Consider the following 27,768-nt stretch of genomic DNA (forward strand, 5'->3'; position numbering starts at 1 on the left):
AACTTGGCCAAAATGTAATCATGCAATCAAGACAAGAGTACACCCGACTCAAGGGTGATGGTACTGGTTGCGAGCAAAATGGTGAAATTTTAGACAAACCAGGTAATTTTAAAAACCTTATTATAGAAAATAATGCAAGCGTATCTAGTGGCAACATAAAAAAGATTTAGAAAGACTGCCCAAATGAACTAAATCTCTGATGTCTGATTTTCATAATAAAATCTCTTTGATCTGACATTCACCCTGCTTTTTTCTGAAATACAAAGTATTCAGGATCCAGGTGGTCCCCAAAGATACCAGAACCCACACTGGGAAGGAAATTCCATGCACGGATCAGGGGAGATACTGACTCAAAAACACAGCCTCTTTTGGGGGCGCTTAAGGGGAGGAGGTTCCCAGATGTGCACACAGCTGCTCACAGCTGGAATGCTGGCGCACGAACTGAGTCGTAAATCATAGCTGGCGGCTGAAAACAGTTTGCCACATAGGGAGGGAAGGGAAGAAAAATGTTCAAGCTGCTGAAAAGGAGCCGAGGCGAGGAAAATGCTAAAATCATCACACAGGCAGTAATCTTAAATCAGGCATAATGCCGACTAACAAATTTCTTCTGCAGTGGTCTAAAGAAAGAAACGTAATCCCCTCCTGTATCTTTAAAACATACAATCACCTATCTTTCTGGCTGCCTACCTGACAGCCGGGAGCACTGCTGAGAATGCTGTCAGGGGCCCCAGATGAACATTACAATGTAAGGGACGTGTGGGGGTTGTTTTCAAGGTCAGTGGCATCAGAACCTGGCCTCGGAAGACAACTCTCTATGCTGGCCAGTAGGTCTAAGCCAGATTGTTCCTTTTCAAAAGGACAGAAACCTTATGTTGAGGAAAAACAAACTATATGGCACAAATGGCTAGTCACAAGTCTTACACTGTGCCATTTGGTCTCTTTACTTACCTAGAAAATGAATCAAATGACAAAAAAACAGAATACAAAGGACTAATAAAAAAGAAAAAAAAAAAAAAAAAAAAAAAAGAACCAAGTCTTAGCTCCTTAGAGAAGGGAAGGCATTCTCAAATCCTCATCAGTACACCATACCATAATGATATACACCCCTCACCAGAATAGTTTTAAAAAATAAGGTTGTAAAAAATAAAATTAATCAGGGAAACAAATAAGGAGACAAACACAAACCCAGAGTCCACTTTCACTTGTAGCTTCCAATCTTTTACTCTTATTTTCAATTCTTTTGGAATGCTGATCTCCCATTTTCTCTATCACTTATATATAGGTCCTTGATGCCTAGGGTCTGACCCACAGAAATCTAAATGTAATTGGTCTGGGGTGCATCTTGGGTACTGGATCTTTTCTTTTTTTAAGCCCCCCCCCACCCACCCCTGGTGATTCTAATATGCAGCCAGGGCTGAGAACTAATGTTCTAGAAAAATGGGTACCAAGTAGAATGAAGATAAATAGAGACACTTATGGCAGTGATGCTGAAGATTCAGAAGTGGACTTATGCTTTTATTTTATTAAACGTTAAGGGTATGATACATCCTTCACCACAAAAGGCTTCATAACCTTGAAATAAACGAGTGGAAGCTGGTGGGGTGTGTGTGTATGTATGTGTGTGTACACAGATAAATGAAAAAAGAGAGGTAAGAACAGTGCTTATGCTAGTTATTTGAGAGCTGAAGATCAGAAGGATTAAAGCAACTGAATCAACCAATATTTCATAAACACACTTTCCAAACTGAACAATAAAAGGATTCAAGAGATGAAAATTAATTTATTTGGAATATGTAGAATAAGATCAAAAGAGAAAATACCCATGCCACTGAACTGTACACTTTAAAATAGTTAACTGTATGTTATGCGAATTACACGTCAATTTTAAAAAGCAAGAGAATATAAAAGTTTGAAAATAAGTGCTACCTTTGGAACAAAAGGAAAAAAGTAAAGTAGTAAACATTTTAAAGCCCTTTTTGTAGACTTAAAAATGTCAAGTCCCTCCCCATCTAAGATAACCTAGCTGCCTTACTCATGGAAAAGACAGGGAGTAGCTGCCTGTTTTAGAGGGATTTAATTTTGCCACCTTAATACAATTCAGTGAAATGCATACAGTATTACATTTCTCACTCAGCCAGGAGGGGGCGCTGTAGTCAAAAAACATATCTCCCTGGAAGCTCTTTTGTTCAACAAATTACCTTGCAGACCATCCTTAGAAAAGAAACAAGCATAATAAGGCTGGGGGGGGGGCGGGGCGGCAGGGGGAGGGTGGGCGAGTGGCAAAACAATTGTTTGTGGGGAAAAGGGAAAAGGAAGCTTACCTCTCTCTTTTTTTTGGATTTGATATCATCAGCATTGTTCGAGAAATTGGATTTCCTCTTGTTACTTTCTGACTTCTCCCTGGGTTTGTTATTTTCACCCTCCTTCATCTTCTTATACTTTTTCATAAACTCAGAAATTAGCTCAGGGCAATCCAAATTTTTCTCAGGTTCCCAAGTATTGTGCTCCCTGGGCACAAAGAATGGAAAGAAAAAGAAAAGAAAAAAAAAAAAAGGAAAGAATGAGGGGGAAAAAAATCGAATGCTTTCTTAAAGACAAGTAGGCAAAACGAAAAAGAAACCTATACTTAAAAGAGATAATAAATTTGATCCCAGGATCTATCCAAGAGAAATGAAAAAATATATCCACAAAGAAACTTGCACACAATTACTTATAGCAGCATTTTAATAGCCAAAGACAGAAAACAATTCAAATGTCCATCAACTTGTGAACGGATGAATAAATGCGGTATATCTACACATAATAATACTATTCAGCAACAAAAGAAACGCAATACTAATTAATACATGCCACAATATGAAAGAACCTCAAAAATAATAAGCTGAAAGAAGCCAGATGCAAAAGGCTATATATTATTGGATTCCATTTATATGAAATGTCTACTAAAGACACATTTAGAGACAAAAAGCAGACCAGCAGTTCCTCGGGGCTGAGGTTTGGGATTAACTACAAATGAGTTCAAGGGCATCTGGGGAGATTATAGAAATTCTAAAAGTTGAGTGTGGTAATTAATAGTGGCTACACAACTCTATGAATTTACTAAAATTTGTTGAATTGTACATTTTCAATGAATGAATTTTATGGTATGTAAATTATACCTCAATAAAGCTTTTAAAAACTCAAACATGAATTCTGCTTTTAAGTGGCAAAATGTGATTTCATACCTATGAGAATCCTAAGGAATAACATAGTAAGACCTGCACCCCCAGTTTACACTATCTAACTTCACTAACACTAACTTTACTTATTTTGAAGAAATATCAACAATTATTGAAGGACTGAAAATAATTATTAAGAAAAAAGGTAGTGACGGCTTCAATCATTAGAATATAGGCAAATGGTAGGAAGACAACTCCGAAGTGGGATTTGGAATGTATTATTCAATGCTATGGATTCAAGACTACTGTTACTAGTCAAAATACATTTTTATATTAATAAAAAACCCAAACTGAATAAATGAGTTTAATTAAACTTGGATCATGGGAGTCCCATTAAGAGAAAAACAAACAGTTATTATTCACAAAGTTGTTCTATGTATTCCTGGCATGGGTTTTGGAAAACCAAACTACCAACTGCATCAGAAGCTTATGGAATCAAAGCATGAAATGTACCTACATGGGAAAAACCAGACCAGGCATCCTTTTCACTCCTAGCCAGTGGCAGAAGTTCTTTTGGTTAACAGAGTATTACTAGTTTATATTAAAGTACACCTAAAAATGTATTTTAGTTGTAGGATGATTAATGATTATATGTGAACGAAAATGATTTAAAATGTAGAAAATGATTTCTACAATCCTTTCACTGACTTGGGAAAAAATTATTTAATGTATGCACTATCATTTTAAATATTGTTCTTTAAATAAGGTGTCTTTAGATGGGCATGGTTTGAACACATGCCAGAATAACTTGACTTAAATAAGCAGAATAATGGAAAAATCTGGTATTTACTCTAGATTTAAATAACCTTCTCCAAAAAGAGCTTGAGAATAAGACAAAATGTATTTCAAAATCATCTGAGCTAAAACTAGAAAAGACTCTCCTTCATAGCTCTTCTTTCAGCAAAAAACAAAAAACCACCTCATACAGGAACTTTCCCCCAAATCCACAAACCATATAGCTTACTATCCCAGAAGAAATTAAGACACCAAAAGCAAAGGCATGCCAACACTGTGACACAAGCAGGCAGACATGGGGGGATAGGACAGAGTCTCTACTGACAGCAAGGCAAGCCGGTCCTATAATGCTATAATAGGTTTATCTCTTCTCCTACCATATTAGTATTGCTGCTTCTACATCAACCAATTTTCCCCCACAAGACAGCATGATATAATTTAAAAAGAGCCTGGGCCATCAGGGCCAAGAAATCGGATACTGGATCCTTGTGCCAGCACTTAACCAGTGCCAGATGCTTACACTATCTTCGGCAAATAACTTCGCTAACTTCCTCATCTGTAAACTGAAAATACTTCCAAAGGCTGTTATGAGAATTAAAGAGAACACATGAAGTAAAATCTGACCATTGCCTAACAAGCAGTAGGTACTTAATTATAGACAATGCTGAAGTGGGCAAAATTTGTTCATCTTTAATGAAATCCTGGGCATTTCTGAGAAAGTAAGGACAATTGCTTTAATCCATCTACCTCAAACTGTCTTCCCCCCTTTAATCTATGTAAGCTACCAGTAGCTCAAATACACATATAGTTTCAAGTACCTTTAAAACGACCAAGAGTTTCCAATGGTGATTCACTGGGCCCAATAAACACCCTTAAAATCTTTCAGTGTTATTTTCTTTAAAGTTTATTCACTTATTTAAGTAATCTCTATACCCAATGTGTGGCTCAAACTCAGGACCTCAAGAATAAGAGTCGCACACTCCACTAAATGAGCCAGCCAGGCACCCCTCCGTATTATTTTAATTCCTATTCCTTGGTCTGTCCAACTTGTATTTCTCATCTCTAAAGGATGCTGTGATACCATTCCTCTTCAGAAATATGAAGGGCATATTCTGATTGCTGTGCTACCTGTGGTGCTGTGTGCTAGAGATGCTAAGCATCCTGTAGTGCACGAGCTGTCCCACCTAAAATGCCAAAAGTGTTCCAAATGAGAAATATTGACTTACGTACGAAATAACCTTAAGTATGTTCTATAGGCTCCTGATTCAGACCTTTGTCCAAAGACAATGTCAAAACTTCAACCTTTTTAGTATCTTGAAGCCCTACACTTTAATGTTAAGATGTTTGGTATGATAACAATTAGCCATAAGCGGCTTCTGAACGCTTGAAATGTGACTAGTCTGAACTGAGATGTGCTATAAAATATACATCAGGTTTTTAAGACTTAGCATAAAAAACAATGTATGATATTTTAATCTTTAGACTGATTAATGTTGAAATAGCATTTTGATACACTGTGTTAGATAAATTATTAAAATTAATTTCACTTTTTCTTTCTTCCAAGATTTCATTTAAATTCAAGTTAGTTAACATGTAATATAGTATTGGTTTTAGGAGTAGAATTTAGTGAATTTCACTCTTCTTTAATGTGGCCACCAAAAAATTTAAAATTACACATGTGGCTTGCATTAGATTTCTATTGGACAGCCACTCCAAGAAGCCTACATCACTTTCTATCAGTTCACTGGGGTTCTGAAAAATCCATTCTTTGTTATCAGGCATCCTGGGAAGGGAATTAATCAGAAATTGAGGCAAAATGTCTAACGATTACACAGCCTCACATACTTCACCTTTCAAGCTACCTCTTCTGTGCTTCAATATATGTCTAGTTCTATTTCTTGCAAAGAAGAATAATCTCCTTTAGCACTTCAGCATAAAGCCAGATACTTCCTAACAGACATTCCAATCAATACCTCAGTATCACTTGTTTTGTTTGTAATGTTTATTTATTTTGAGAGAGAGAGAGAGAGAGAGAGAGAGGGAGAGAGAGAGAGAGAGGGGAAGGGCAGAGAGAGAGGGAGAGAGAAAATTCCAAGCAGGCTCCACACTCAGAGTGAAGCCTGACACAGAGCTCAATCTCATGACCATGAGATCATGACCTGAGCCAAAATCAAGAGTCAGATGCTTAACTGAGCCACCCAGGTGCCCCATTTCGGTATCATTCTTAAAGCTCATGGATTAAAGGGGAGCCTGGGTGGCTCAGTCGGTTGAGCATCTGACTTCGGCTGAGATCATGGGCTCAGGTCATGATCTCACAGCTCGTGAGTTCCAGCCCTGCGTCGGGCTCTGTGCTGACAGCTCAGAGCCTGGAGCCTGCTTCGGATTCTGTGTCTCCCTCTCTCTGCCCCTAACCCACTCGCATTCTGTCTTTGTCTCTCTCAAAAATAAACATTAAAAAAAAAAAAAAGGGCGGGGATGGGGGGTGATAGGTTCAGGTCTAAAAAAAAAAAAACACAAAACAAAACAAACCCCCAAAAACCAAGACTGATAAAGTATATTATTAATTGCAGAAACTAGGGCAATGTGTATCTGAGTGTTCACTCCATTTCTTTTGCTTCAGCTGTACATTTTAAATTAAAACAAAAAAGGGCGCCCGAGTGGCTCAGTTGGTTGAGCGTCCGACTTCGGCTCAGGTCATGATTTCGTGGTCTGTGAGTTTGAGCCCTACATCGGGCTCTATGCTGACAGCTCAGAACCTGGAGCCTGCTTCAGATTCTGTGCCTCCCTCTTCTCTGCCCCTCCCCCGCTCATGCTCTGTCTCTCTCTGTCAAAAATAAATAAACATTAAAAAAATTTTTTTTTAAAAATGAAATTAAAACAAAAATAAATATTGGCCCACGTGGGGGGAAATGTGGCCTCAGACTTAAGTTTCCCATTAAAATAAATCCTTCATCCTAGGTCACTTCTGAGATTCAAGGATCATTTTGAAAAACTAGGCTATGGGGTGGACAACTTCTGCTTAAACATATATATTTTAGATTAGTTATATTCAAAAGAATAGTAACAGTAACAATTTTCAGTTATTTATTTTTTAATGTTTATTTTTGAAAGAGGGCATGTTGGGGCGCCTGGGTGGCGCAGTCGGTTAAGCGTCCGACTTCAGCCAGGTCACGATCTCGCGGTCCGTGAGTTCGAGCCCCACGTCGGGCTCTGGGCTGATGGCTCAGAGCCTGGAGCCTGTTTCCGATTCTGTGTCTCCCTCTCTCTCTGCCCCTCCCCCGTTCATGCTCTGTCTCTCTCTGTCCCAAAAATAAATAAACGTTGAAAAAAAAAATTAAAAAAAAAAAAAAAAAAAAAAAAAAGAAAGAGGGCATGAGTGCGGGGGGGGGGGGGGGGGCGGCGGAGAAGGTGAGTGTGTGTGTGTCCCAAGCAGGCCCCACACTATCAGTGCAGAGTCCAACTCCAGGCTTGAACCCACAAACTGTGAGATCATGACCTGAGCCAAAATCAACAGTTGGATGCTTAACTGACTTGAGCCACCAAGGCACCCCTGTTTATACTTTAAAAAGAAAAAAGAAAGATTTTATTTTTAAATAATCTCTACACCCAACATGAGGTTCAAATTCACAATCCTCAGATCAAGAGTCACGTGCTGTACCAACTGATCCAGCCTGGCACCCCAGTAACAGTTTATAGTTACACTGAACTTACCTGTCAGGCTCTACATCTACCCAACATCTCTATGACAAGTACGATTTCCTATTCTATTGAAGAGGAAAAAGAATAAGGAACTAAAACCAAGGTCACCCAGCTCCTAAGTTGGGGAGCAAGAATCTGGACCCAGGCGATCTAGCTCCACATCTACGCACCTATTCACCATACTGTCTCTCAAAAGCATTACCACTAGAACCCCAGCTCCAAGGGAGAGACTTCTGTTTCGTTTACTGCTATGTCTTCTCTTAGGAGGAGTGCAGGTGGAGAGAGGAAAAGACAAAGATGGTGGTGTCTCATGGGGAAAGAAACCAAAGGTATCCACCCGATAGAGTCCGAAGGCCTAGAAGAAGGCACTTACTCAGAAAAGCCTTTCCACTTCAGTAGATATTCCACTTGCCCCTTAACTACACGCCTGTCTAGCACCTTCTCCACGACATACTCCTCCTCATCCTCTGAAGAAGAACTGTCAGCTGTCCGCTTGGTTTTCTTGCCCATGTCGCAAGCTGTTCCACCTGAAGGACTAAGGCCACCGGGTTCCTGAAAATAGGAAGGACAAAATGGTCAGAATCCACACAAGGAGTTATAACTCTGTCACTGCTTGGGGCACCTAGGTGGCTCAGTCAGTTAAGCATCCGACTCTTGATTTGGCTCAGGTCATAATCTCACAGTTTGGGAAACTGAGCCCCACATCAGTTTGGGTTTCTGTCTCCCTCTCCCTCTCTCTGCCCCTCCCCCGCTCACTCACTTTCTCTCTAAATAAATAAATACACTAAAAAATTTAAAAAAACAAAAACAAAAAAAAAACCTTTGTCTCTTCTTGATGGAATGCAGGGAGTACTGTACCCCTCTCTTGGGTCTTGAAGCATTCTACAGATGATTCCTAAGAATATAAGTAAAAACTGGGTGAATCCCCACTTTCCCAACCACAACTTTCTCTTCAGCTTACAAGACCAAAATCATTATTAGACACAACTGTCTAACTCCTCTATTTTCAGATTCCAAAAGACAAGTGGTATGATATGTTACTCCTGTAACTGTTTACAACCCAGGATCTCAAAGAAATGCGGAAAACCATCAGCTTAAAAGAGGGATAGAATTAAAACCTTTCCCTACAAGGTGAGTAAGTTTCTTTATAAAAATGAAAAAAGAAAAGCCACAAATTGTAAGCCTTCCTCTGCTCTAAGGATCCTGACTAGCCTCTTAGCAGCACACAAAAAAGGCTTGGTCAGGCATCTTTCACCACTGTCTTCGGTGACCTGGTACATCTCTCCCTTAAACAAATTGAGCTTGTCCCTACATACTATCCATCAGCTTACAAAAGCAAGGCTGGCATCTCAGACACAGCAAGCCTCCTTCTTCATTTGGGGATGGGAGAAAGGTAGGGAGAAAAAGAAAATTTTATTCCATAAAATAGAAATTAGTTACTGGATTGTTCAGTAATTCTCAAGGCTCAACTAATCCAAATAGTTAAGGAGGTACCTCTCTTAACTGGAGTTGACCATGGGCCAAAGGAAGAAGAGGAGGAAAAAGAACTCTGGCCCCAGACTCACATCAACACGAAGCCTCGAAACACAGAGGAACCATTCATAGGCCCAAGGAAAGCTGAAGCAAGGCAACACAAATGGAAATTGAGTTAAGCTCAGAAAAATGCACAACTAGGGGGTACTCAACACAGAATCTAGTTTTTTAAGTTCCCATGTTGTTGTTTCCATAATCATTTTTAAGAATTCTTCTTTAACCATGTTAAATGATGCCTACAGCCTGGATTATAGAGTAGCAGGAATTGTTTTCTTAGCTGAACTCCATTTTTCTTTTCCTGCAATCTTAAAAGATTTTTCTTCACCACTTTCTAAAAATATTTCCATCCTGACTAGAAGAGGACTCCCAGGAACAAGGAAGGCCACTACTAATCCCAGAATTTTGTTCAAGTCAAGTAGCATAAAAAGTTGCATTTATCAATTTGCCTCAAGTTAGCAACATTTAAGGAATTATTCCAAGAACATCTAATTGGAAACCATGTCTCCAGAACCTATTAGCAATAGGGCTGCCCACCCAAAAAACTGTACCCATTACTGCCCTGTAATAAAACTAAGTTTTTATTAAAGTCCTTTATTTGGAAGAGGGGGTGGCAGGGGGAGAAATGTAGACAGGAGTTTCAAAATAATTTTTCCATGAATTTAGAAGAAAGTCCTAAGCTTTAAGAAAAAAAAAATCTTATTTAAAATAAAAACAGCCTCCGACCTCACCAGAGACAGGAAATGTCATATTCCAGGGAGAGTACCCCACCCCCACCCCCACTCACCTTGGAATTTCCGGGAGCTGAGCAGTTTAGGTCAGAGCGCTGGGGTTAAAACCAGCCCCGGGTTAGATGCATGCAGTTAAGCATTGTGGCTATGGCCTCCCATGCCTCACGAGGAAAAACAAGGATTTACATATGTGTTCTTCAGTTTGAGGGAGGAAAGAGGAAAATCTCCCTTTATACCTTCATGCAGAAGAGGAGCCCCTAAGGTAGAAGATGAATGGGGGTTCCCTCCTTTACCTACCGGATCGCCCCAGTTCTTTCTTTCCCTCTGGGCTAACAGGAGGGGCCTCCCCTCCCAGGTCTGGGGCTTGGCGGGCTGGCAGCTCCCCCGCCCCCACCCAGCTGCCTGGGAGCCACTGCGCAGCTGTCCCAGCCCGTTGCCATGGCAACTGGCAGCAGTACTAGACTAAGGGGGGGGGGAGCAAACGGAAAAGTTAAAAGGCTTAACTTTCCTTTTCTGTGAAGACTGGGTGGAGAAGTTGGAAGGTACTCCCTTGGCCTCAAAGCTAAGGCATTCAGAGCTCAAGGGAATCGGTGCTTGGGTTTTAAACCCAAAACTTGTACTTATTCCTCTAAGAGCACTGGGAATTAATCAATAGCATTTTAAGATCATCTAACAGGATTATACCTCAAATGGAAGGGGGAGGGGAAAGGCTAGGTCCTTGTACAACGGGGAATCAGTTCAAACCACCCACCCCAACCCAGCCCAGAAGCACTTTAAACAAGGCCTTTTCTACCATCTGTCACTGAACAGTTAATTAAAATTGCTTGGGGGATGCAGGGCGGGGGGGGGGGGAGGGCGGATAGCAGGAAAGGGGGAGAAAGGAAGTATTTCAAGACACTATACAACTTTCCTTCTTTGGGAGAATACTAGATCCAGAAACAGAATCCAGACACTTGAAGCATTACCAAAGAACCTATTAACTGACATTATAGGTAGAAAAAGATTTAATCCTTCAGTAGTTTTTAAAAAGGGAGTAGTTTAGGGGCGCCTGGGTGGCGCAGTCGGTTAAGCGTCCGACTTCAGCCAGGTCACGATCTCGCGGTCCGTGAGTTCGAGCCCCGCGTCGGGCTCTGGGCTGATGGCTCAGAGCCTGGAGCCTGTTTCCGATTCTGTGTCTCCCTCTCTCTCTGCCCCTCCCCCATTCATGCTCTGTCTCTCGCTGTCCCAAAAATAAATAAACGTTGAAAAAAAAAATTTTTTAAAAATAAAAATAAAAAGGGAGTAGTTTAAAAGTCCATCCTCTCCATCGTTAAAACCATTTTCATTAGTTGTTCTTATAACATTATGAAACAAATTTTTGAATAATTACGACCCACCCAAAGCATTAATATATAATAATTTAAAACCCTATATACCAATAATACCTAACACTTGAGAAAAGGAAGGCTGAGATAAAAGAAATACTTGGTGACTTGCAGTCCCATAAAGTGTCCTTTCTCCTGGCCCTAAAGAACACTTAGGAGAGCTCCAAAGCCCTGCTCTGCTTTACAATATAGGTCTTTAGAGTCCTGGACCCGTCAGGAAATCTGAGTAAAAACTGCCTTTTTGGACTCTTCCTAACTTTTCAAAACTTTTTGTAGTTAAGGGATATGAAAACAATGCCAAAGGAATTAGATCAGGGTTCTGACTCTGTGATTAACTTGCCATGTGTGATACAGAGTAAATAACTGAGATCTAACCCCAGTCACTAAAATGGGCCAAATAAATCCCCACTGCCTACCTCCTAGGGAAACAGTGAGTTTATATAGAAACCAAAGAGATGGTAAGTCCCCCAAAGAGAAGCTTTTGTAAAAATATAGGGCCAAATACAACAGCAGCAGGAAATATGTGACCTTCCAAATTCCTAAACTTTTAAACCCTATCACATGTAGTAACTCCTGCAACTCAACATGTTAGTAGACATCAAGAAGAGTGTCTTTATTAACTAGGCACCAGTAAACTAATAAAGCTTCAGAGAATACACAGGTACATTCTTCTTTTTTTTTATGTTTATTCTGAGAGAGAGAGAGAGAGAGAGAGAGAGAGAGAGAGAGAGACAGTGAGCAAGGGAGGTGTAGAGAGAGGGAGACAGAATCCCAAGCAGGCTCCGCAGCTGTCAGTGCAGTGCCCAACTCTGGGCTCAAACCCATGAACTGTGAGATCATGCATGACCTGAGCCAAATCAAGGGTCGCTTAACCACTGAGCCACCCAGGCGCCCCAGGTACATTCTCTCTTAAGGGTAAAATACTTATTTTTACTTCTTAAAGCTCAGAAAAGCATTGGAGTGGTAGTATGAAAAGACTAACAGTAATTCTGTGAAGAGATAAACAACAGGAAAGAATGACAGCAACATTAATATTTTAGTGAAATCTTTTAGGAAAAAAAGTGAAATCAACAAGGAAAAGGACAAAAATATTCTGGTGTGTATCCCCTCCCTGAAACACCCGGAAATAATGTCAGATCAATTTCCTCCTTCCCCCTCTTTAAGAACTGCCTAAAGGGCACAATGCTAAGGTCCTTTTCTCTTTGGGAAATGGGTTTTGTAACAGCTGACAAATCAAATTGGGCGTGATGCCAGGAGTCAGAGTCCAACCATAATATTCTGTAAAGAATGGCATGCAAGTGTCTTGTAAATCTCCTGGACAGTCACAGATCAGAAGCTGGCAAGGATGACGACATAGTTCTGATGGAATGTGTCTTATCTTAACCTTGAAGTTACAGATCTGCTCAGGAGCAGCAGTAAGAAATGAGAAATGCACTCAGACGTTGGAGGGAACATAATTCTCCTTTAGACAGTGCGACCCAGTATATTAGGGTCAAATGAAACACAAAGCCAGACGGACAATTTAAGGGCTAGAGCCCGGACCAGATAAAGCATCAAGACTGGTGGTTCACGCTGAGCTTGAGAGGAGGGAGCATTCAAGTATGAGAAATGAGACATGGCTGGCAGGATGATGGAGTGATTAAGGTAGAATCCCGATACCATGACGAAGGAAGAGAGGATGAGCCTGAGCGCAACCTTATCCTTATAGAAATCTCCATAGGAAGGGGTGAGCAGCTTCTCAAGTTTCTAGAGTCTTTCAAGCGTAACAGCTCTCAGCCCTTTCTTACACACAGTAACTCTGCTAAAGGCATCAACAGCTACAGATAGATTCCAGCAATTTAACTGCCCATCAGGATGTGAGAAAAGAGTAGGCTCCACCAACCCTTCATATCAACAACACAAGGCAAATTCACCTTACAGGCCTGAGCGCTAGGCAAAAAAAAATACCTAAACCAGGGATCTGGTAAGAAGTCAGCCTTGGAAAAACATCAAAGAGCTTTGTGGCCAGGCACAGTCAGAACCCACATTCCAAGTCGATGACAGGAGACTTCTTTAATAGATAAATCTTCGGGGGGGGGGGCGGGGGGGGAGTGAAGAGGTAAAACAGAAAGAGAAGAGGGACAAAAAAATCCCACTCATTATATCATTACAAGGGTTAAAAAAATGTATTAAGAACTGCTAGTCTGCAGAAGGTACAGAGAGACCATTACAGAAAACTGGGACAATCCAGAACAACAGAGGTAATGGTCAGCTATTTGCATTTATCAATCCTAGAACCACAGAATCACCCACATAGGGTCTCTGGGATCTGTTTGTCCAGTTCAGGCTCTGCTCCAGTCCCTCCAGTCACTACTTTGCAATGCCAGCTGTCTTGGTGGCTTTTCTTAGATCTTGGTGTAGCACATTTTATTTTCATCACTACTTACGAGCAAAAGTATATATACAACATAATTCTAAATCTTTCTCTGAGCTTGCTTTGTATTTTTTTTAAAGTAACGAAAACCAACTGGTAAAGTGCCTCACTGAACCACCCACTGAACTATTTGGAGGCGGTAGTCAGACCAAATGTCAAAACACATAATCGGTGAGCTCTCTCTTCATTTTAGAGTTTCTTTTTCTTTCTTCTTCTTCTCCTTCTTCTTCTTCTTCTTCTTTTTTTTTTAAAAGATTTTATATTTAAATGATCTCTATACCAAACATGGGGCTTGAACTTACAACCCGGAGATCAAGAGTTGCAGGCTTTACCAAGTGAGCCAGCCAGGCACCTCCATTTTAGAGTTTCAAAATAAAATCTATAAGCCCACTAGCAAGGCAAAAATCCTCCAGAAAGAAAGCCTACATAAAGAGGAGAAAAGGGTGAGGGCATATGCGCTCCCTATCACATGTATTAATTAAATATGCTGCCAATGGGTGAATTCAGTTAGCCCAGGCTTGAGAAATTCCCATTTCTCCCCCAAAAGTACTTGGGGAAAGTTAGTAGCTTAGGTGAAGATTAAATTGCCAGCTACAGCACTGTCTTCCAGGAGTCATCTGTATCGCCTTATTGTGATAAATAAAACAGATGAAAAGAAACCCAATTTACAGAACCGTTTTAATCTGGTCTACTATGTTCTTTGTTCTTTATGTATCTAGAAGTACCAATGATTTTGAGTTTGTAACACATACAGCATAAAACTAAAATACCCTCTATAAAGATGTTTTCTTCTACTAGATTTATGATTTCCAAAGTATTAGCCATGTGGCATTTTAACAAAAACACGGCATAGAGATGCACATTACAGCTGTCCTGGCTGTCTCAGGTTTTGTTAAATGGGCTGATAACTATCACTCCACCTCCACCAAAAGCCCATGAGCACCCAATTCAAGAGGAGTTAAAAGCTTTTTAAATGTCTATTTAAGAGACTGGATTAGGAAAGAGTTGAGGAGGAAGATTAACTGTGGTCGTTAACACCCCTATCATTAACAAGCCACATATAGACAACACAAACTTTATTAATAGAGAGGAGCGTGGAGAGAGGAAATGCTCTCCCTTTGGCTAGTGCAGCTCCAGTTGGTGATCCTTTAAAAATCAGGCCTAGGCACTGCCTCAACCAGTCACAGAATTATTCTGGGGCAAAGTATCCTGTTTGTTGATTATCCAAGACTCTTGCTCCAGTGAGCAAGGGACTAAAGGGCCTTTTGTACTTTTAGATTAAAACATATACATTATAAATAGATAAAGGGTGCCTTATAAATTTTATTTGGCTGTACTCTCCTCCAAGCAATGAACCACACCATTAAAAAATATAAATGAATGTGTACCATAGTGATTCTCAGAACCGCTTGAAGTTGATCAGTCTGGTTCACTGACATGCTTAGCAGTAACACACAAATTCTTGAGATCTCATTACGAGATCACAATCTCACAAAATAATTTTATATGGGATTTTATTTCCTTTATTAAAATGTACTGAGTTTCTGCGGTGACTGGGTGGCTCAGTCGGTTAAGCGTCCGACTTCGGCTCAGGTCATGATCTCACAGTTTGTGAGTTTGAGCCCCACGTCAGGCTCTGTGCTGACAGTTCAGAGCCTGGAACCTGCTTCGGATTCTGTGTCTCCCTCTCTCTCTGACCCTCCCCTGCTCACACACACACACACACTCTCTCTCTCTCTCTCTCTCAAAAATAAACACTTAAAAAAAATTTTAATCTACTGAATTTCTTCTCTCAAGTGTCAGTCCTCTTTAAATTTAGTTAGGCTACACCCAAACCCATCACTGGGCAAGAGGTTAGACATCCAATTGTTCCAAGATTTATGAGAAAGTAGAATTTGGCACCGCTATGGGCAAATGTCTTCCAGATAATGCTTTCCAACAATTCTGTCCTTGCAATGTACTGAACTCCTCTTAAGGGACCACAGTCTCAGGTGGGTGTTAATGTAATGCCCCCGATTTTGAATTCGAGAGACCACCAAAGAGCCGATACCAATGCAAACGCACGAGGGTTTATTTGCAAGCTCGAGCTTGGGCCCAAGTATACCCGACACAGCAGAGCAGGGACTTGGACCCCTAGGTTAAGAGGCGTAGCAGTTTTATGGGGGCCAGTGGCCAATGAGATTGTAACACACACAGAAAGTTGCACATTTATGTCAGTCCACATGCAGGTGGCCAACTGAATTACAATTTACCCTATGGTAACTGTTTGAACTAGCCTATCACTCTGGTCAGAATTGGCACGCAAGTTTGGCGAGCAAAAGCAAGTTTCTCTGGCGGTTAGGGGTTCCTCATTCCTAAGTGAGCCAGTTTCCAGTAAGACTGTGCTCAGTGGCTTGACTAGGGTGGGGGAGTGTCTTAAGCAATAAGTAGGTCATGTGGGGGTTATACATGAGATAGTGGGTGTAGCACAAGATGGAGTTAGTCTTGCTCTGCTTGTCCAGGGGTAGGGGATTTTTGTTAAATTCCTTGGGTCCCACATTCCCCCCTTTTCCAGAGGATCCTATGCAGGACCCAATCATGGGTTCTGGGTTTCTGTCGAGAGTCAGTGGTTGGTATTGTTGCCTGAGTACCGTGAGTTGAACTGTGTTGACTCAGTCCCTGACAAAAGCCACTAGTCTATTGATGAGGCAGGGCCCGAAGGTCAGAAGGAGAAGGATGATTAGGGGGTCGGCTAGGGAGGACAATAAGGTAGTCAGCCAGGGAGAATGACTGAACCGTGATTCAAACCATCCCTGTTGCTGCTCTCGTTCTCGTTTTTGCTTGGCTAATCCTTCCCTTACTTTAGCCATTGATTCTCGTACTATCCCTGAGTAGTCAGTGTAGAAACAGCACTCTTCGTTCAGGGCAGCGGAGACTCCCCCTTGTTGTAGAAAGACTAGGTCTAATCCCCTTCTGTTTTGGAGAACCACTTCAGACAAGGATGTTAGGGACTCTTGGAGGTGAGAAATGGAGGTCTCTATGCGCTCTACGTCTATATCAATGGCAGCCCTGAGGCTACTGTAATGGGAGGCCTGGGTGGCTAGTGTGAGGCAATTCCTGTTCCTGCGCCTGCCAATCCAATTCCTAATAGGGAGGCAATGGTGATGGCTGAGATGGGTTCCCGTTTACTTTGTTGGTGGGTATCCGCATCTTTCCATTGAAGCACCTGTTCATCTGAATGGTAGATGATTCTGGGGAGTAGTTGAACCAGCACACAGAAGCCCTCAGTTCTGTTTATAACTTGACCAGGAGCGCAGGGAGTTAGACCCTCGGAACAAGCCCACCAACTGTCTTGGGGTGGTAGATAATACCCTGTATTATTTATAGGCGTTGCACAGAGCCTGGTGGGTGCGTGGAGGAGTGCCTATACAGAGTCCTTGGCCTGACACGGACTGCAAGGTGAGGCCTTCACTACCAGGCTCTCAGTGACACCTGCAAGCATTAGGGTCCGTGGTCGTGTTATATTGCCCCATTATTGCGATACCCTCATAGAAGGGGGGGCGGATATCATAGCACAGCCAGCAGGATCGGGTAAGATTGGGCTTAGTTGCGTTAAGGAATTTGTAAGCTTTGGACATCAGGGCCCAAAGAAGGTGTTGAGAAGGGTCGAGGGGGAGGAGAGGGGAGAGGAGAGTTGGCACTGGGGTGCCCCCATCGGAAGTGTTGTGGGCAAGCCTCTGAGGTTGAGGAGATGTTAGCACGGGCGGCACTAGCACAGTGTTGGGACCTATTCCAAGGGTTTGACCTTTTGGGTTCTCTAGTTGTCTGATCATGAATAGGACTCCGTTATCATACCCACTTTGGTAAAGCCAGAGTCCCCACAGAAGTCCTGCTCCCCAATTTGTTGCTTGTTTCCCGGTCTCCATGAAGGAAATGGTGACTGGATTACAGTAGGGGCGTTCTGAGCATGAGGGGTGCGTAGCATTCAGTTGGACTTTTATGAGGCCGGACGGGTTTTGTGATAGCCAATTGATGTCCCAGTGTGTTCGCAACCCCATGCCTGGCAGAAGTAGTCCGCCCAGCCACCTTATGAGATACTATTACTGGATTGGGAGGGGGCTGGACATACGTAAAAACAGGTATTTTGGAGGGCTCTTTTGCCTACTTTGGTGCCACACCCTGGTATCCCTAGTCATCCGTTATGGAAGTTGGGGTTTTTCCCAAACAGGTCACATAGGTCGATTGTCAGATTAGGCCACCAGGTTCCCCTGGGGTGTAGTTCTGACAGCTGGGTTACTACCTGATTAGAGCTTGGGGTGATGATGTGCCAGGTTAGATTAAGTGGTTGGTGGGGGTTGGATTTAGCTGCGAGGGGATACAGCGCAAGTAATATTAGCGAGGCAAGTGGGAGGGACGCAGCCTTAGCTTTAAGGGATTGTCCTTGTCAGGCTGACTCTTCCATTCCGGAACAAAGTCTTTGAGGACGGCGTGTGGATCAGCTGGCCTGACGTGGGTGTAGTGGACCCAGGGAGTTATTCCGTGGACCTTGAGAGCAGTGGGCGTGGTCATGATCATAACGTAGGGTCCTTTCCAGCGAGGTTGGAGTGCCTGCTGTTGGTGCCTCTGCACGTACACCCAATCGCCTGGTCGATACCGATGGGGGTCAGGAGGCGATCCGGTCTCGTAGAGGGCCTTCAGCTTAGGCCATACCTGCTCATGGGCTCTTTGTAACATTTGGAGGGAGAAAAGAAGCTGTTGGTCATTGAACTCAGCAAGCACTTCGGGTTTCAAGGCAGGAATGATAGGTGGGGATGTACCAAACATGATTTCGCAGGGAGTTACTCCCATCTTATATGGTGAGTTTCTCATCCTATATAGGGCAAAGGAGAGGAGAGTGACCCAGTCCCCACCAGTCTCCAAGGCTAATTTAGTTAAGGTCTCTTTTAATGTCCTATTCATTCTCTCTACCTGACCTGAGCTCTGGGGTCTGTAAGCACAATGTAATTTCCAATCTGCCCCCAGTATTAGTGCTACTCCCTGTGTTACCTTAGAAATAAACCCCGGTCCATTGTCGGATCCGATCCTGGCAGGAAATCCATACCTTGGCAGAATGTCCTCCAGCAGCTTTTTGGTCACGATTTGCACTGTTTCGTGCTTAGTGGGGAATGCCTCTGTCCACGTAGTATCTACATCTTCGTAGTATCTATGAAAACTAGCAAGTACTTGTACCCATATTTTCCAGGCCTTACCTCGGTGAAATCTATTTCCCAGTATGCTCCTGGGCGGTCTTCCCTGAGTCGGGTTCCGGCGTTAGACCCATGGGTGGTGGCGTTGGTTAGCTGGCATGCATGACAGCTTGCCACAATCTGCTCGATCTTTGCTCGAGAGTCCTTAATAATGATCTTAGCATATCGTATGAGGTCTTCCATCTTTCTTGTTCCCACATGAGTACTCCGATGCATTTTGGATAGGACTCGTTGTCCTAGTTCCTCTGGCAGGATGATGCTGGAGTCTGTGGCCCTCCACCAGCCACGCAAGCATTGGGTCATAGGCAAGTGTTTAATCCATTGTAAGTCAGTGCCAGCATAGTTGGGGGTGTCCAGCAGGGTTGATGCTCCCAGATCGGGTAGCGTGGTTAAAACCTGGGTCACCGAAAGGGCCGCCTCCTTTGCTTTTGAGTCGGCCAGCTGGTTTCCCCTGGCTACTGGTGTGTCTGCTTTTTGGTGTCCTGGACAATAGATGATAGCTAGTGCCTTGGGCAGCCAGAGGGCCCTTAGGAGTTCAAGAATCTCTGTTTTGTTCTTTTTTTTTTTTAATTTTTTTTTCAACGTTTATTTATTTTTGGGACAGAGAGAGACAGAGCATGAACGGGGGAGGGGCAGAGAGAGAGGGAGACACAGAATCGGAAACAGTCTCCAGGCTCTGAGCCATCAGCCCAGAAACTGACGCGGGGCTCGAACTCACGGACCGCGAGATCGTGACCTGGCTGAAGTCGGTCGCTTAACCGACTGCGCCACCCAGGCGCCCCTCTGTTTTGTTCTTAATAGTCTTTCCCTCTGCTGTCAGAAGCCCTCTCTCTCTGGAAAGGGCTCCGTGGATATGAGCGGTGGCAAAGGCATACCTGCTGTCGGTGTAAATGTTTATTCGTTTACCTTCTCTCATGGTTAGTGCCTTGGTCAGGGCGATCAGTTCTGCCCGTTGAGCCGATGTTCCGGCTGCCAATGGCTCTGCCCAGATGATCTCCGTTTCTGTGGTTACGGCTACCCCCGCGTATCTGATTCCTTCTCGGACAAAATTGCTGCTGTCCATATACCAGGTGGCGTCCGCGTTCGGCAGTGGCTGGTCCCGGAGATCAGCCCTGATTCCGTGTGCCTGTGCCAAAATCTCTTGACAATTATGCAGAGGGGTGTCCAAGTCTGGGTGGGGGGGGTGGCGTTGCCGGATTCAGGGTTGTAGGTAGCTTGAATAAAATTCTGGTGGGGTTCAGCAGTAGGCTCTGATAGGTTCAGCAGTAGGGTCAGACGAGCATTGCTGATCCAGCGGTCTGGGGCTGTTTGAGTACCCCTTCAATAGCATGTGGGCTGGTAACATATAGTTCTTACCCCATGGCTAGCCTGTCTGCGTCCTTGACCATAGTGGCCACCGTAGCAATAATTTTTAAGCATGGGGGCCATCCAGCGGCCACCGTGTCCAGCTTTTTAGAGAGATAAGCTATGGGTCTTTTCCAGGGACCTATGTACTGGACAAGGACCCCTTTTGCCACCCCGTCTTTCTCGTCTACATACAGGTAGAAGGGCTTGGTCAGGTCAGGCAACCCGAGAGCCGAGGCAGACAGCAAGGCCTGTTTAAGGTCATTTAAAGGCCTTGTTCATGGCCTCTATCCATTCAAAATTTTGTTGGTGCCTGGTGGCCTCATAGAGGGGTATGGCCATCTCGGCAAAACCCGGAATCCATAATCGACAGAACCCTGCTGACCCCAGGAATTCGTACCTGACGGACGGTTTGCGGCTGTGGGATCCTCAGGACGGTTTCCTTCCACGCATCCGTCAACCATCTTTGTCCATCCTTTAATTTGTACCCCAGGTAGCTCACCTCTGCTTTGCAGATTTGGGCCTTTTTGGCTGAGGCCCGGTATCCTAGAGCCGCTACAGTCTGGAGTAAGTCCTTGGTGCCTCGCAGGCAAGTGTCCTGGTCCTCCGCCGCCAGCAGGATATCATGTACATATTGCAATAAGGTCAAATGAGGGTGCTCAGAACGGAACTCACCCAAGTCTTCGTGTAAGGCCTCATCGAAGATGGTTGGTGAGTTTTTGAATCCTTGTGGTAGGCGAGTCCAGGTGAGTTGGCCATTGATGCCTTTCTCGGGATCCGTCCATTCAAAGGCAAAAAGGTCTTGGCTCTTGGGTGCTAAAGGCAGGCTAAAAAGGGCATCTTTTAAATCTAATACTGTATACCAATTTTTGTCTGGAGGCAAGGTGGAGAGGAGGGTGTATGGGTTTGGGACCGTGGGGTGCACATCCATTACTCCCCGGTTGACTTCCCTGAAGTCCTGGGTGGCCTGTAATCGTTAGAGTGTGGTTTTCGCACCGGCAGCAAGGGAGTGTTCCATGCCGATTGGCAGAGCCTTAATATGCCTGAGTCTAGTAGTCGCCGTATGTGGGGCGTGATTCCTGTTCGCACTGCGAGAGGCATGGGGTATTGGTGGACCCTGACAGGGTCTGCCCCCCAGTTTTAGTTCTATCTATATAGCCAGTCGGTGTCGGGCCAGCCGGATTACCTGTTTCTGCCCATGCCTGAGGAAATTCCTGTAGCCAACAGTCAATGTCAGTCATTGGGGCTGGGGGGGTCTGGTGGAGACGATATTCATCTTCCAAACTCAGGACAAGCACCTGAATCAGTTTCCCTTCTTTGTCTAGGATTTTTGCCCCTTTGTGGTGGAACCAAATTTGTGCCCCCATCTTGGTGAGCAAGTCCCAACCTAATAACGGGTAGGGACATTCAGGGATGACCATGAAGGAGTGGGATACCCGACCCGTGCCGAGGTCCACAGTTCTTCGGGTAGTCCATGAGTACTGTTTGGTCCCTGTGGCCCCTTGCACCCATGAGGTCTTGCTCACCAATTTTCCCTGGGGTTGTAATAAGACCGAATGTTGTGCCCCAGTGTCCGCTGGAAATTCAACTGGTTGCCCCTCCACTCTGAGAGTTACCCTGGGCTCGGGGAGGGGTACCGAACCCCGACTTCCCTAGTCGTCCAGGTCCTCCATCTCTAATATCTTGGCAGGGGCCTTAGATCTTTTGTTAGGGCAGTCTTTCACCCAGTGGCCCTCTTCCATGCAATAAGCACATTGGTTTTTTGTTTAGTTTAGGGTGCTCCTGTCAGGGACCAGGACCATCTTCCTTACCTGTCCCTGAAGTCAGCTTCTTGAGGTGCCTCCGTTTTTCCTGTGGGTCATCCATGGTTGTAGCCAGCAGAATCTTAGCCAGATTTCGGGTCTGCCGGTCGCATAGTTTAGTCTGTTGCTCCTCTGGGCTTTCTCTATTATTGTAAACTCTCTCTGCTACTATTATTAAGTCCTGCAGTCTCTTTTCTCCTAGCCTCTCCACTCTTTGTAATTTTCTTTTGATGTCTGGAGTGGCCTGATTAACAAAAGCCATGATAATTGCGGCTTTTGTTTCTGGGGCTTCTGGGTTCATAGGGGTGTACTGCCTAAAAGCCTCTGTGATTCTTTCTAAGAAGGCTGCTGGACTCTCATCCTTACCTTGTCTTACATCATATACCTTAGTCAGATTAGTAGGCTTGCACGCGGCAGCCTTGAGATCTGCCATTAGAGTCTGGCGGTAGACCCGGAGTCTCTCCTTACCTTCAGCCGAATTGTAGTCCCAGGTAGGGCGGGATAAGGGGAAGGCAGCGTTTATGAGGTCTGGGTTTTGAGTCGGCTGTTTGTCCTCTCCCAGGACAGACTTCCGAGCTTCCACCTGTATTCGTTCTCTCTTCGGTGGTGAAGAGAACCTGCAAGAGCTGCTGACAGTCATCCCAAGTAGGCTGGTGGGTAAAGAGAACAGTATCTAAAAGCCCAATTAAATCTTTAGGGTTATCGGAGAACTTTGCATTTTGAGTTCTCCAATTATATAAATCACTGGTGGAGAACGGCCAATATAACATTGGTTGTTTTCCAGACTCGTCAGGAGGCCCCATGGCGCGGAGGGGAAGGGCGGTGGAGTCGGCCGGCCCCATATTTGAGGGTGGGGCTGCCCGGTGGGTCCATCCATGTGTCCCTGCTGCTGGCCCACGCACAGGAATTCCTTCATCAGGGAGGGGTGGTGCCCCTCCTGCAGCCCCTGGTGCTTCCAATGGAGGGGCAGAAGGGAGAGGGAGAGCCTGGTAGGGCAGTGGATGAATCAGGTCCTCCAGAGAGGAATCCTGCAAGACCAGATAAAGGGGTGTTGTGGCCTTTGTGTCAGTCTCCTTCTCGGCTTTCCACAGGGCTAGAATCTTGGTAGGTCCTGCTTTGGGGGGTAAGAATGGTTTTAGCCAAGAAGAGGGGTTTTCAATCATGTCCTGCCAGACCAGGATGTAGAGCACCTGGTCAGGGTGGCCATCTGGTTTGTCCTTGAAGATTACAGCCTTGACCTGCAAAATAATAGGTAGGTGGAAAGTTCCTTCTTGGGGCCATCCCACGTCAAAGGTTGGCCATTCTGACATGCAATAAGTCTGAAATTTCCCTTTTCTTATGTTTGTGCTCAAATTATGAGCCCTTTCCTTAACATCCGAGAAGTGGGAGAGCATAAGAGACGGGGTGGTTTGGGTCCGCCCCATTTCAATCCACACCAAGACACAAACAGTTATGACGATTAACAAGGACACAATAACACAGACAAACGTTCCAGTGCGGCCGCGGAGACAAAACAGAAAGTAAAACGAAGGGCTGGCTGTCCGTAATGGCAGCCGGCCCTCCTCACAGATGAGGACTTTGTCCTCCTGGCGGGGGCAAGGGACGTCTCCCAAGACCCCCAGTCGACGGCTCGCCAGCGCGTCCGCTTAAGCCAATGCCGACCCAAAGACAGTTTGGAATTCCTACAGGTAGAGATACAGTATAGAGCTCTCAGAAAATATGTGCGCGAAAGGTAGAAGTTGAGTGCACTCACCAGACGTGGGACCCTCCGGGTGGGGTCCTGGGGGTCTCTCGAATCCCGGATGAGCCCCCAAATGTAATGCCCCCAATTTCGAATCCGAGAGACCACCAAGGAGCCGATACCGCTGCAAACGCACGAGGGTTTATTTGCAAGCTCGAGCTTGGGCCCAAGTACACCCGACACAGCAGAGCAGGGACTTGGACCCCTAGGTTAAGAGGCGTGACAGTTTTAAGGGGGCCAGTGGCCAATGAGATTGTAACACACACAGAAAGTTGCACATTTATGTCAGTCCACACGCAGGTGGCCAATTGAATTACGATTTACCCTATAGTAACTGTTTGAACTAGCCTATCACTCTGGTCAGAATTGGCACGCAAGTTTGGCGAGCAAAAGGTGGGGTTTACATTCTCTGGCGGTTAGGGGTTCTGCATTCGTAAGTGAGCTGGTTTCCAGTAAGGGTGTACTCAGCGGCTTGACTAGGGTGGGGGAGTGTCTTAAGCAATAAGTAGGTCATGTGGGGGTTATACATGAGATAGTGGGTGTAGCACAAGATGGAGTTAGTCTTGCTCTGCTTGTCCAGGGGTAGGGGATTTTTGTTAAATTCCTTGGGTCCCACAGTTAATCTCACACCCACTCCTCCCTTAATTAAATGTGATGAAGCATGAACTAGTAGATTCAGTCACCTTTCATGAAGAACCTGGCAATTTCATCATAAGTAAATCTTAAGAAAAATGATTCCAGCAATGTTTGAGTAGATACTATGAATCTTAGATTTTTACATACCACTTTGGCAGAGCATGTTCACAAAACATGAAAGGGTTAAAACAGAACTAAAAGATCTGCCCGCAAGTAAAATTTAGGTCATATTTTTCAAATAGCCATAAAATTAAGATGCAGTGCTAATCCGACATCATCCAGCTTGTACAGATTTTATTTTTTTCTTAAGTTTATTAATTTATTTTGAGAGAGAGAGAGAGTGGGGGGAGGAGGAGAGAGGGAGAGAGAGAATCCCAAGCAGGCTCCACATTGTCAGCACAGAGCCCAATGTGGGGCTAGATCCCATGAACCGTGAGATCATGACCTGAGCCAAAATCAAGAGTCCAAATGCTTAACCAACTGAGCCACCCAGGTGCCCCCAGCTTGTACAGATTTTAGATATTAGCAGCTTAAGGGTCTACAAAGACCCCTTCCGGTTTCTCCCACAAATCCTCTATTTTAAGGAAAAGCCTCTTCTATGCCAATTTACACTATCTCACAGCCTTAGTTTAGAGAAGACATTCAAGTGACATAAAAATTAATTTGCATAACCATAAACTAAAATCTCTAATTTAACTATTGAAATGCTATTATAATTTAAGTCAATACGCTAAAATTTGATTAATACAATGCTGACAAAAAAAGAGTTTTATAGAATTGGAGTTAGACTGTTAAACTTCATGGAGTAAAAGAGAGCACTCCTTCAACTTATGGCATAATTTTGTACTTTACTATTACCTTGGTGTATTAGCAACATGAATTATATTGAAGTCATAGCCTACAATTTAGATAAATAAAATCAAGGCAGTATTGAACTTTTTCCCATCCCATACAACAGTATCCTTGGCAGCTCCTTGGCCATCCATTATGTTCCTGACCAATTTCTCTCTGTGGCAATTTAAAAGCTGTAAAAAAATACATAATGGGTGATGACAGGAGAAACAAACCCACACCAGAAATTATTGAACCTTGTAGGTCTTTGCAAGTGTCTCTATTGACATTTAAGTGTGAGTTACTATGCCACAATATCATAAAAGTGTGCTCTACACTTCAGATATATTGATAGTTAAATGCAAAGAAAGGCCACCACCAGATTAACGGCTAAAAGGGATAGCCAATCTCAGACTACCCAGCTCTTCCACTGAATGCTCTGATGTGTTACTTAAACCAAGTAAGATGTTTCTGACTCTCTTTTTGTCCAGTTTCCAACTACAATCCTAATTTAAATCCTATGCCAAAGGGATGATTAATATAGCAATTCTGATCCTTGCTCTGGGATATTTATTGAGGGCCTAGTAAGTGTCAAGCATTGCATGGGCACTGTCTCTAACCCAGTCTTCAATTTAAGAGCTAAGGATTTTAACAGTTTCTCCTTGATTAAGTCAGCACTGGTTAGTCCTGTCCCCAAAGGCTGTTAACAAAAAAAGCTACTAAAAGGGCAACTTGTTAACAGTGGCAAAATCAGGACTAGGAATTAGAAGATGTGGTCCTCTTCCAGCCAGATCATTGAAAGATCAAGCTAGACAGTTCAGTTAACCTTAGGGTGTTAAGTTATTTGCCATACTTATCTCACAGATCTGCTGTGAAGGTAAGACAAATGAGCTAGAAAACACTTTTAAAAATATAAAGGAAATATGGGGCATCTGGGTGGCTCAGTCAGTTGAGTGTCTGACATAGGTTCAGGTCATAATCCTGCAGTTCCAGAGTTTGAGCCCCACATCAGGCTTGCTGTTGTCCTCTCACAGCCTGCCCTGGATCCTCTGTCCCCCTCTCTGCCCCATCCTGCTTGTGCACTGGCTCACGCTTACTCTCTCTCTCGCTCAAAAATAAACATTATATATATGAAACAGAAGTGCCTGATAAATGAAATTAAAAATAATGAATGCTAGGTAAGTGCTCCCTCCTCTCTTATTTTCTGAAAGTATTGGTGTAGAATTAGTATTATCTCTTCCTTAAAGGTTTGGTAAAACTTACCAGTGAGGCCATCTGGCCCTGGAGTTTTCACTGGGGGAAGGTTTTCAACTACAAATTTCATTTCTTTTTTTTTTTCCTTTTAATGTTTACTTTGAGAGAGAGAGAGAGAGAGAGATGAAAAGGGTGAATGGGGAAGGGGCAGAGAGAGAATCCCAAGCAAGCTCTGCACTATCAGTGCAGAGCCCAACTCGGGGCTTAAACCCACAAACTGTGAGATCATGACCTGAGCCAAAATCAAGAGTCAGAAGATTGAGCCCCCAGGCACCCCCCAAATTTCATTTCTTTAACTACAGGGCTAGTGAGGTTCTGTATTTCTTCTGAAGTGAACTTTGGTAGTTTGTCTTTCAAGGAGGTGATTCAATTCATCTAAGACACTGAATGTATGGACGTAGTTCATAACATTCCCTTATTGTTTTTAAAGTGTCTCTACAGGGGCGCCTGCGTGGTGCAGTCGGTTAAGCGTCCGACTTCAGCCAGGTCACGATCTCGCAGTCCGTGAGTTCGAGCCCCGCGTCAGGCTCTGGGCTGATGGCTCGGAGCCTGCTTCTGATTCTGTGTCTCCCTCTCTCTCTGCCCCTCCCCCGTTCATGCTCTGTCTCTCTCTGTCCCAAAAATAAATAAACGTTGAAAAAAAAAAATTAAAAAAAAAAAAAAGTGTCTCTACAATCAGCAGTGACATCCCTTCTCTTAGTCATTTGTTTGTTTCCCGGATCAGACCTGCTTGGTTTATTAATTTTACTGATCTTCTCAAAATATCAACTTTCACCTTCATTGATTTTCTCTACTATTTTTATTTTATACTTCATGCTTTTATCTTTACTATTTCCTTTTTTCTGCCTACTTTGGGTTTAATTTGCTCTTCTTTTCCTAGGTTCTTAAGACAGAAATGTAGGTCACTGACTCTAGACCTTTCTGCTTTCTTAACCGAAGCATTTAATACTATAAATTTCTCTCTAAGCGAACTATCTTCGTTACATCCCACAAATTTTAAGGTCATGTTATCATTTTTATTCAGTTCAAGATATTCTCTAATATTCTTTGTGAGGTCTTCTTTGATCCATGGGTTGCTTAGAAGTGTATTAATACACATGTATATATTTCAGTTCCATTGTTTTTTCTTTCAGGTACTTTGAGGCTTTATTATTAGTTGTGTAAAACTCAGGGTTGTTGTGTCCTCTTGATGAATTGATCCCTTTATCATCTAATCTGGTGTTAGCTATTTGCCCTACCTACCTC

At 43.6% G+C, this 27,768-nt stretch overlaps 1 protein-coding gene across 3 annotated transcripts in view; it reads right to left on the minus strand.

Moving 5' to 3' along the window:
• CBX5 (chromobox 5) overlaps positions 1-27,768 on the minus strand; it is a 45,381-nt gene that overhangs the window by 10,865 nt on the left and 6,748 nt on the right. The window contains exons 2-4 of one of the 3 annotated variants that reach the window (XM_030322801.1): positions 8,473-8,547; positions 8,026-8,204; positions 2,322-2,508 (exon numbers count right to left, since the gene is read on the minus strand). In XM_030322801.1, the coding sequence (XP_030178661.1) occupies positions 2,322-2,508; positions 8,026-8,162 (324 nt within the window). In that variant the 5' untranslated portion in view covers positions 8,163-8,204; positions 8,473-8,547. Of the gene's footprint in view, positions 1-2,321; positions 2,509-8,025; positions 8,205-8,472; positions 8,548-10,210; positions 10,279-27,768 lie in introns of those variants that run through there. The other 2 variants (XM_030322802.1, XM_030322800.1) reach the window with 2 other exon arrangements.

This window comes from Lynx canadensis, chromosome B4, assembly GCF_007474595.2.
Source record: "Lynx canadensis isolate LIC74 chromosome B4, mLynCan4.pri.v2, whole genome shotgun sequence".
Classification (NCBI taxonomy): Eukaryota; Metazoa; Chordata; class Mammalia; order Carnivora; family Felidae; genus Lynx; species Lynx canadensis.